This window comes from Protopterus annectens, chromosome 13.part0 (assembly GCF_019279795.1).
Source record: "Protopterus annectens isolate FY-2018-M chromosome 13.part0, PAN1.0, whole genome shotgun sequence".
Taxonomy (NCBI): domain Eukaryota; kingdom Metazoa; phylum Chordata; order Ceratodontiformes; family Protopteridae; genus Protopterus; species Protopterus annectens.
The window spans coordinates 922,080,726-922,092,932 of record NC_056747.1 but is presented as its reverse complement, the minus strand read 5'-3'; the positions used below and the strand labels follow the sequence as shown (position 1 = coordinate 922,092,932).

At 37.1% G+C, this 12,207-nt stretch overlaps 1 protein-coding gene across 1 annotated transcript in view; it reads left to right on the top strand.

Moving 5' to 3' along the window:
* Positions 1–12,207, top strand: part of LOC122787985 (D(5)-like dopamine receptor) — a 114,847-nt gene that overhangs the window by 51,196 nt on the left and 51,444 nt on the right. Inside the window, exon 3 of the mRNA XM_044054912.1 lies at positions 5,628–5,817. Within this exon, the coding sequence (XP_043910847.1) occupies positions 5,628–5,817 (190 nt within the window). The remainder of the gene's footprint in view (positions 1–5,627; positions 5,818–12,207) is intronic.

The window sequence follows — 12,207 nt, the reverse complement described above, 5'->3', positions numbered from 1 at the left end:
AAAGGCTAGAATAATGGCTATAATTGTATGTGATGTTGGCTGTTAGCTTAGTAATGTCCTGTGTTGCTGTGAAGATTGCACATGTCAGTGTTGTCCTCCACATGTGCTGTGTTGAGGTGGGGATGTACGTTAGCTCCATAACAGTGTATTCCAGTCTGAGATTTGATATAATGTATTGATGGCCACTGCTGCCATTTAATTAAATGTTTCTTGCATAACAGCTGTAGTAATGTGTCGCTTGAGGACTGTTGACATGGGATGATGCTTTGTATATTCTTAACTTACTAAGGCATGTGTTCTTGTAGTAGAGTATATTAACATTCTACACATTTCTCATTTAACCATCGCAGTGGTACTTGCAGTATGGCACGTGTACATGTGTATAACTACCATCATGAAATGGTATGTGACATGTAGCAGTATTACATCAAACTAACCACATGGGCACATATGCCTTATTTCATCCACATATTGCAATGCTGGTATATACACAAACATATAACCAGTTCAGATTTACTTGCAACCTTGAGGAATTCACTGTATACACAGTTCTGTTGCTATTCACAAGGATTATTCAGATGTTGTCCATTAACTTTGTGTAACTGTCAGCATTTGTGTCATCAGCTGTTCTGCATGAACCACATCCACCTCATTTGTAATGTGGCCATATCTGGTATTGGAGTCCTCACACAGACCTTTCCAATGATAAACATATAGGCATATGATGTGCAAGTGATGTAATGATGTGAAATAGGTAGAGTTGTATGACTATGTTAACAGTTCCACCATGTGCATGTGATGCATACCTAAGGTTGTATTTAGAGGTGTTCTCATGAATCCTTTTTTAAATAAGTAAAATATCTTTGAGGGAGTACACAGCTATGTGCACAGATGGTTGCAGATGGCACTAACAATACTCATCTGGAGGCAATAGACAATCTCCTAGGTGACTAATTTTAATCAAACTTCACCCCCCCATCCCCAATGGTCATTATCCAAAGTGTAAATGCAGACATTACTCAGCATAATTTCTCAAGACAGCAGCTCATCTGGACACTCTCTAAGACTGAAAACATGGCATCACTGAGCCCTGACAACATCCCAGGTTGCCTTATCAATAAATTAAAACCTGACCTAGCAGACACAGATAGATTCCTTCTTAACTACAGCATCGTGGTAGGCTATGTTTCTGGCAGAATGGTGGACAGCAACAGTCATATGTTTGAACCATGGGTGCCCGTCATCCAACACAGGGAATTATAGAGCCATACAGTAGATATAAAAAGTTTACACACCCCTGTTAAAATGCCAGGATTTTGTGATATATAAAAATGAGAACACAATAAATCATTTCAAAACCTTTCCCACCTTTAATGTGACCTATAATCTGTATGATTCAAATGAAAAACAAACAAATCTGTTAGGGGAAAAATATAAAAAATAAAAGACATACAATAAACTGGTTGCATAAGTGTGCACACCCTTAAACTAATACTTTTTTGAAGCACCTTTTGATTTAATTACAGCATTCAGTCTTCTTGGGTACACACCTGCAATCAATTAAAGAGACTCTGATTAACCCCAAATAAAGTTCAGCTGTCCTAGTAGGATTTTCCTGACATTTACTCAGTTGCCTGCTACAGCAAAAGCCATGGTTCACAGAGATCTTACAAAGCATCAAAGGGATCTTATTGTTCAAAGGTATCAGTAAGGAGAGGGTTACAAAAAAATGTCCACACCATTGGATATATCATGGAACACAGTAAATACAGTCATAAAAAAGTGGGGAAAATATGGGACAACAGTGATGTTGAAAAGAACTGGACATCCCTCCAAAACTGATGAAAAGACAAGATGAAAACTGGTCAGGGAGGCTGCCACGAGACATACAGCAACACTGAAGGAGCTGCAGGAATTTCTGGCAAGTACTAGTTATGTACTACTTGTGACATCAATCTCCCGTATTCTCCAAATGTCTGGACTATGGGGTAGGGTTGCAAGACAGAAGCCTTTTCTTACAAAGAAAAACATCCAGGCCCAACTAAAATTTGCAAAACAATACATTAAGTCTCAAAAAAATGTGGGAAAATGTGTTATGGTCTGATGAGACCAATGTTGAACTTTTTGGCCACAATTCCAAAAGGAACGTTTGGTGCTAAAACAACACTTTAAATCATCAAAAGAACACCATCCCCATGGTGAAGCATGGTGGTGGCAGTATCATGCTTTGGGGTTGCTTTTCTTCAGTAAGAACTGGGGCTTTAGTCAAGGTGGAGGAAATTATGAACCATTCCAAATACCAGTCACTTTTGGCCCAAAACCTTCAGGCATCTGCTAGAAAGCTGAAGACAAAGAGGAATTTCACCTTTCAACATGACAATGATCTCAAGTATTCATCCAAATCAACAAAAGAATGGCTTCACCAGAAGAAAATTAAAGTTTGGGAATGGCCCAGACAGAGCCCAGACCTACATCCAATAGAAATCTGTGGGGTGACCTGAAGAGGACTGTGCACAAATGATGCCCTCGCAATCTGACAGATTTGGAGTGCTTTGCCAAGTCAATATGTGCCATGCTGATAGACTCCTACCCAAGAAAACTGAATGCTGTAGTTAAATCAAAAGGTGCTTCATCAAAGTATTAGTTTAAGGGTGTGCAGACTTATGCAACCAGTTTATTGAACGTTTTTTATTTTTTATATTTTTTCCCCTAACAGATTTGTTTGTTTTTCAATTGAATTGTACAGGTTACTGGTCACATTAAAGGTGGGAAAAGTTTTGAAATTATTTATTGTGGTCTCATTTATTTTATATCACAAAACCCTGAAATTTTAACAGGGGTGTGTACACTTTTTATATGCACTGTAAGCTTGATTAGCCTCATCTATAAGCCAATGGAAAGAATCATCATGGACCTTATCAAAAAGAATAAAGGTAATCCTGTGACTGTGTAACCAACACATTTTTGAATTAAGGCTAGATCATGTCTGTTAGATTTGGTTGACTTCTTCAAGAAGGTCACAAAGGCCATAGATGAGGGAAAGAATGTGTATCCCACCTAACTTGACTTGGCCAAGGCATCTGATACAATTCCACACTCAGGCATTACAGAGAAACTGTCTCAACTGGCCATAAACCACTATGTCATCAAGTGGGTAGTTGAGTGGGTCATCAACAGGACACATGCTGCCAAAGTGTTGAATTTACCTGTAGCAAGAGGACAGTGATCAGTGTAGTACCACAGGGTTTTGTACTAGGCCCTTTCCTGTTTGCTTTTTAATTCTCAGAAGTAAGGGCAAACTTAGCCTTTGTCCAAGCTACTTTGTGGATGACTGCTAATTGTGGACAGTCTTTGAATCCAGTAACAGTATGGCTATACTGCAGAAAGTATTAACATGCGTTCAAATGATTGGTGCTAGAGCCATGGAGACACACTAAATGTCCAAAAAGACATAATCATTCCCTTTGGTAAAGCAAACACCCAAGCTAATTCCAATATAGACAGCACATCCCAATGAGTAGATCCAGTGGTACATTATCTGGGTACTAAGGCAGATAGTAATTGAACGTTCAACCACCATGTGTCCACAGTGGTAACAAACCCTTCTGTATGGCACAACTCATAAGTATGGGCATGTCATCCAGATCAAAGGATGTTATAATTCAACTGTACTCATCCCTCATCACAAAAATAATTGAAAATAATGCACACTTTTGCATGTAACTCACCACACATCTGTAACAGCTGGAGCAACAGTAGAAATTTCACACAAGGAAGATACAGAGTGTAGAAGAAAAGTCCTATGTGGAAATATTGAAATCGGTGTTTCTGTATTCTGTCCTCTACAGACTACTAAGGGACGAACTGTGACTGGCCTACAGGGCAGTCTGCAATCCAGCCCTGATGGAAATGTTACATATTGGTAAAACAAACTGCATGAGGGTCACTCGTTCCAAGGATATTAACCTATCTTCTCACATAATAAAAAATGTTTGAGAGATAGAAATGTCTGTCAGACACTACCTCTTCTCTGGAACAAGCTTCCAATTCACATAAAGCAAAGACCTTTCATGACCATATTCAAGGGCAGCCTAGATCAATGGATAGTTAATGGTAATTGTACTTTTGGTATTGCGACCATGTCCCTCATGGATAGAGGTAGTTAGTATTAGATAACATAGCATAGGCTCATAATCGTGTAAACTTTGTTCACATAGCTATTTAAAATTGTGAAACTTATGTTAAATATGCCTAGGCTTTTATGTCACCTTGGAACATTAACCTAGTACTCTCCTATGAACCTATGAAGTCAATTTGTATCCTAGGTACATCTATAGTGTGATTGTACAGTGTCACTAATGTAACAGTACATCACATGAGTATTACTTCCTGATATTTTGCATGAACACATATGCATGCATGTTTGTCAGGACTTCATGCCAGTATAACATTTTCACAGGCAATGTTAGGGGGTCAGTGATCATGTGGCACATGTCTTGAGGTTTAACATGTGCTTATAGAGGGTGCTCCATGCATTGGTTTGTATGTGAGCAATATCACAGTGACAACTGTTTTGTTCATTGATGCTTGACTTTGCAATGCTGGCTAATTTGCATTTGTTTATTAATTTTATTCACTTATATTATCTTCCTCTCTCCTGCTGAGCATCATATCAAAAAATACTTACTCTTCAAACTCATTTCATTGAATTCAAATGAAGATATCTTGGATCTTTTTGATTGACAAAACGTTACCTTAACCCCCAATCTGTAATTTCATCTTAAATTGTCACCATTGCTCACAGCTGGAGTTTCTAAAATAATTGTCAGTGAGTCAGTCAGTCAATCTCTAATTAGACCCATAACACATAACACTGATAAAAGTGCTAATCTGGTGTTTGCTTGTGTGTGTGTGTGTGTGTGTGTGTGTGTGTGTGTGTGTGTGTGTGTGTGTGTGAGAGAGAGAGAGAGAGAGAGCACTTAAAAATAATAAATAAATAAAGAAAAATGCTTTCACATGAACACATAATTTGTAATGTCCAGTGGAAATAATAAAGTCAACAACAGATATTCTCACAGCAGTTCATTGCCAAATCCTTTAATAGCTAAATTTATGTGATTTCACATGGGAATAACTGCCTTTATAAAAATCCCAGCTGCTATACAATAAGGCCTTATATTCCAGAGGAATATCATATACTTCTGACATTTCATTTGAAGTGATAGTCTAATTAACATTTGACTAAGTATTTTGTAGAATTATCCTGATCATTTAATTTTCCATTAAAAAGTAACTGGTATGCCCATAGTAATTATTTGTTAAAGACAATAATTAATGTTTTGCAATACTTTAAAACTGATTAATGGTAATTTGGGTTACTGAACTAAGTGTTACTCACTCCATATCAAAAGCATATTCATATTTGCCTAACTAAACATGTTTGATCACTGATTTACTGAATTTTACTGGTATACTCAAGAAAATCAATACAATCATTCTTGTATGGTTTTCAGTTTTAAGAATGATGAAATACACAGTAAGTTAAATGATAGCTAATTATTCCATTTTATTTTATAGTGAATTGCTATTATTAATATTATTAAGGCAAGGGCTCTTGATGTCTAAAGATGGTTGATAGCAATGCAAACTTTACAAATAACAGCATTCAGCTATATACACATTTGAGTTACATTGGTACTGACCATCCAGGGACTTTGGCATTGGCAGCTGTGCTGGTCATTATCATAGTGCTGGATGTTGTAGGAAATGTACTAGTGATCCTGTCTGTGTTTAGAAACAACAAACTAAGAAACACTGGTAAGTAAATCTCAAGAGTTGTTAAAAATAGCTGCTATTTTTGCTGAAAGACTTCATAACACATTTTTTTTCTTATTTTGTTTAGTCTTTGCTGTTGGTTTTGTATCGGTTCATTTATTAGTGCTTCAGTGTATTGTGCAGTTGACTAATAATCATATATATATATATATATATATATATATATATATATATATTTATATGTGTGTATATATATATATATATATATATATATATATATATATATATATATATATATATATATATATATATTTGTGTGTGTGTGTGTATGTATGTGACTGGAGTGTATGCGACTGGAGTGTGTGTGACTGGAGTGTGTGTGTGTGTGTGTGTGTGTGTGTGTGTGTGTGTGTGTGTGTGTGTGTGTATGTGACTGGAGTGTATTTTATTGAATGTTTTTTGTTGAACCCCAGATTATCCCCAAGACATCAAATCACAAAACAATGACCTCAATGGGGCAAGCAAAATGTTCCTGCAACCCCCTGAACCATTATAAGGTCTGTTCAGAATTCTGTAGTGTTTTGCATTTCAAAGTTTTTGTTTAATATATTGTTGTTTGAGCAAAAAGTATTCAAGATTTACGAATGTAAATACAGACACACACACACACACACACACACACACACACACACACACACACACACACACACACACACACACACACACACACACATATAGATGATTAAATAATCCTTCTACTAGAAATAAATGGTAGTCATATAGCTTAATATTTACATTAAGCTTATTAGCTATATTTTTTGCATATTGCTTGATCTTGAGTAAATTATAACTCAAATCTATCAGTAAGATATAACAATCTAAAATGAATGCTTGTGTTATTGGTAAACAACTTGCGGTGATTAATGAATTCATTATTCATGCAAGCAAACCACAATGTATGTAGAAGCCTCCGAAGGAGGTCAGATAAGTGCAAAATATCTCCCTAAGCTGCCATTCTTCTTACAAACTACATGAAAACTTGATGCAGTCCCAACATTTGGATGTATTTGTGTGTTATGGAGTATAAGGATCATTATGTGTGCCGTATGACAGCCCCAAAAAGAAAATTAAACCAGAGTGTGTCAGCTGTTCCTTACCTGTAAATACAGAGACAGTTGTTCCTTACCTGTAAATACAGAGACAGTTGTTCCTTACCTGTAAATACAGAGACAGCTGTTCCTTACCTGTAAATACAGACAGCTGTTCATTACCTGTAAATACAGAGACAGCTGTTCATTACCTGTAAATACAGAGACAGCTGTTCATTACCTGTAAATACAGAGACAGCTGTTCATTACCTGTTATTGATCTTTTTCTTGCATACAGGTAGGCATTAATGATAAAAAGTGGGGAAGACACATCTTTACCTTGCACTTACTCAGAGTAAGAATAATAAAGTAAACAGGTTATGGACAGTACAGAGGGGATGCCTATAACAAAAATGCTTTCTGGTGTTCTACTTCGCAGTGTATTTGCTAATAACCTGCATAGTCCTGAGTACATTAACCAAACATGTATGCATTGAAGCTGTGAATTCTGAGCTGTCTTTACAGGGCATTTGTGCATCATGCTAGAAGTGAACCTACTAGAAATGTTTGTTTTACAATTCAGTTGCAGTGCTTGCAATTCATCTTCATTAATTATTTGTATAAATTATTTTGGAAATGCTACAAGTTGTGTCATATTCATTAAGTAAACCTAGTGCCAGCACAGCCTACATATATATAGCCACACATCCACACATATATAATATATATATATATATATATATATATATATATATATATATATATATATTGCATCATGTGGATGTAATCTGTTTGTTTTTCATTTATTTATGCTGATCACCAAAGATATTCTTTAAACATTCAGGTTGTATCTTTGAATGTTTTGATTCTATGTAAAGTTAGTACATTCCCTAATGCTTTAGTTCTAGCAACATTCAGAAAAATTAATCTGAATTTTCACATATGAATTGCTGGCCTGCAGTCTTCTGGCTGCCAAAATCTTGAAATGATTAGATTTATTTGATTAAAAAAAAAATATATATATATATATATATATCACTATATTTCATGTCCTTTAGCCCGTGGGTGGCCGCGGTGGTTCAGCAAGAGGTTCTCCAGTTCGATCCTTGGCTGGGGTGCCTTCTGTGCGGAGTCTGCATGTCCTCCCTGTGGTCGCATGGGTTTCCTCCGAGTGCTCTGGTTTCCTCCCAAAGACATGCTGTAGGTGGACTGGACACTCTAAATTGGCCCTAGGTGTGAGTGCGTGTGTGTGCCTTCTGTGGAAGGTTGGGCACCAGGCTGGCAACTCAACACTGTAAAACTCCACAGCCAATCATGAGCTAACAGGTGATCCACTGTGGCAACCCCTAACCGGGAAAGCCGAAAGAAGAAGAAGATTTCAGGTCCTTTAGCCCGTGTTTTTGCTCTTTATATCAGATGCTTTGTAACTTAATGACAGAGTAAGGAGCATTCAGAAACATATAGCACATTGTGTTAAGTGAAATAGTGCAATTAGCAGTGACACGCAATGGTTGGGGCAACAATTCAGAGCACACACACAGAGACATCAACTTATCTGGACACCATTATCTTCCATGGAACAGTTGTATCACTGCTGTCAAGGTACTAGGAATAGTGCCTACTTTAGCTGCTCATAATGTATGGCAGCTGTGAGCACATGTCCCTGTCTGCTCCTTTTACCCTGGTTGGATAAACCCACTCTCCACAGAACTGAATTCTGTCCTGCCTGTTCCTTGTGCCTTTACTGGATGAACCCTCCCATCTTTCAGGACTGTAGCATGTCCTGCCTGTTTTCTGTGCCCTATCAGGTTAGCACTCATAGCTTGCCAGTGTCTTGTCATAGTCAGCACAGTGTTACCAGACATTCTGCACTGCTGTGTTACAGTGTATGTGACTGCCATGTCCCATTGAGTGGTGACTGCAGTCCTTAGGTCTATAATTAGTTATCCTGTCTGCTGTCACTTTTCCTGTCTGTCATTACACTCTGATATCCACTTTCTTCAGACTCTCTGTGTTGCTTGCTGTAACACAATCTCCCACAAAATGCTGACCTCATTTTTGTTTTTTTGAGCTGAAACAGGGCTCATAGCAAAGCTATTATGCTGAAGAGGGAATCTAGCATATTCATCTCTGAATCTTACCAATAACACAATGTGCTATCACCCTCTTCCACTGCTTATACAGGGGATTTGAGGTCACATATGGTGTCAACACCTGGGGATCCTTGTTAAGCTAGTGACAGTCTATATCACACTAATGGGCATCGTCATTCCATTACCCTGCTGCCAGTCATGTCCTTGAATAAACATTGAGAGAAGATAGGGTGGACACACTCCTGGACCATGGCCTTTTTAATGTCACCCTTCACATTGTTTCTGTTCACATGCATACAGTGCTGTAGATCTGCTGCCTGTTGATGTACTACATCAAGCCGGTGTCCCTGGGTCACATGCTCACTCACAGCAGGATCTACAAAGTTGTGTAATGACTGCCATTCTCATGACTGCAGGGCTTAATTATGCATCACTACCCAATACATGACTGCAGTACATCTGTACTTATGCATTCCTAATCACCATCAGGCAGTGGTGTGCTGCCTTCACTACACTATTTATTGCAGAACGCTCATGTTAAGCTTCTTTCTGAATATTCTTGAATGTTTTTATTCATCTGTTGTTGGTGAGGACTTTGTTGTTTTACATAGACTCAGACAAAAAAAAAACCCTACCTATTCAGGCCAAGTTCTGCTCTTGCCAAACAGACATATTTTTTATTAGTCTTGATTTTGTGTACATATTGTTAAGTATTCAACACTTTACTGTGATGTAAAGCTGTCAGATCATACTGGCCCTGCATAAACATTCTGTAGCTATCGTGCTTTTCACTTGTTTCATCTGATCACCGGCATTGCAGAATGTGCCTCTGACAGCCCCAAGTATTAAAGACAAGGAATGTTAGCAGCAAAGACATCAGGCCTTTTCCTTGAGTCAGACAACTGTGACTTCTAACAGAATTCCATTACAACTGGAAAGCCTCAGCTAGAGTCGCTTGTCTTCTCCGAGCCCTACTAGAACACGAATCATTTTACTGCACCATACCTTGAATTCACATTCAGAACAAGGGGAGTGGTGTTATCAAGGCTAACGGGGAAACATGCCTCCTTACATTTAGAGACTGAATTGATATGCAGAGAAGGAAGCTTTGTTTTACTTATTTATTTATTATTGTTCTGGTACATGTCAGTAAGTTTAACTTTTTACCTGTACTTAAAAGTAACTTTTTTTGTTGTTGTTAGTAAGGCTTGAATCAGACTACCTGTTCTATGCTATGCTATGTCCAGTAGATTACAGCCCAGACTTTCACATGAAAAATAAATCGGTTGCTGCACTCGCACTTTTCATTGTCCAGACATTGCAGGGTCACTAGCATAACACACTGAAACATGCAAGTTATGCAATATTCAAGAGCAGGCTATGGGAAATAAACCTTTCATTTCTTGCTACAGAAAGGTGCATAATATTCCAGTGGAGTTTTATATGAAAGAATAATCACAGCCCCACTTATTGCTCTAGAAGAACTTGATTTTGTTATTTTTTCAGAAGAAAAGCCAAGCACTAGACTCGGTACATATTTATAGAAAGCTAATATACAAAAGAAAAAAAAAACAAATACATCATACAATTGAAGGAAACGAAAGTGAAAACATGTGAGAGAAATCGTTGACAGGGTGGAAAGGTTTTGTGAGTGCAGAAGATGTGATTCACTCAGGCATCTTACATTAAACTTCATTTTACTTTTAAATTTTTATTTTTTATTTAAAGTTTTTTAAATTTTAATTTTAAATCAACTTCAGGAAAAGGAGAACAAACCGCCCAGTGCTCAGGATCAATGGTGAGAGTGTGGATAGGGTTAAGAGGATGAAATTCCTGGCCACTTTTCAAGAAGGCTGAAAAAAGCTAAGCTTCCTCCTCATATTCTGTTCACCTTCTATAGAGGTGCAATAGAGAGCATCCTCACCTGCAACTTCACAGTGTGGTTTGGAAGCTGCACAGTTATAGATAGGAAGGTGCTACAAAGAGTGGTGAGGGTTGCAGAGAAGGTAACAGGTCCAGTCTTCCAATGATACAACATCTTTATTGTGCGAGAAGCCTCCAAAAGGCCACCAAAATAATACAGGACAACACACATCCTACTCATGGACTGTTTAACCATCTGACATTGGGCAGGAGATATCGCAGCATCCACTGTAGGACTACAAGATTCAGTAACAGTTTCTACTTTGCAGTTATTAGACTTTTAAACTCGGGCACTAGTCCCAGGGGTCTGGACACATAATAAGTCAATTTTTATTTATTTGTGCAATATATATTTGCATATATTCCAAGTAAGTGCAATATTTATTATACCCATAGTCAGTATTATTTAACTAACTCAATTGCAATATCAGACAAATGACATAGGTATTTCAAAAGTTGTTTTGTTTTACTTTAAATAGGGTAGTTAATTTAACTCAGGGGAGGGTATTCTTTTCATATATGAGTGTTGGTAAATGTCTTTGCTCTTTCTTGCATGTATTGGGAGTAGTATTGTATTTGTTAGTTATGTTTATTCCTTTACTTGTATGTGTTGTTTCACTTTCCTTTGTAATCTCAAGAATTGAGCTGATACTCGAGATTTCGTTTAGGTTACACGTGTGTAGTTCTAAATGACAATAAAGTTTAATTTGACTCTGACTTTGACTAAAGAAACTGTTATTAAGATAATGAATGATATAATTTGCAGCCTAAAGTCTGGACTACATTCATCTTAGCATTAGCTTTACATAAGGATACAAGGCACAATATTAAAAGAATTAAGCTTTTAGAAAGCAGTGTAACCTCAGCAGCAGTTTATGAGAACTGAGTTGGCCTTTTAATCAAGTCTTCTTCATGGAGGGATTTAAAAGAGAACCAACAGTACTTTGCTGTTTAAACAGGTAAATATATTGAGATGCACTTTTAAACAAGCCTATATACTGTAATAGAAATGATTACACTTTATCCTGTATAAAATAGACTTAGTTGATTTTAACTGGTATCCATTCAAAGGAGGAATTTGCATTCATAGAATGGAGACATAGAAGTTAGATGACTGGGAACTCATAGTGAAGATTCACATAATTTGTATGTTTATAAAATGATTAGATTTGATTCTTTAAAATACAGTTACTACTGACAGCAAATTTAGAAATGTTTGGAAAGTTATTAGCATAAAATGAAAAATGTTGTAAGCTATTTGGATCTGCAGTATATCGTGTCACCAGCATTTTAATTAATTTGATCTAATAGTAACTGTATATGACAAA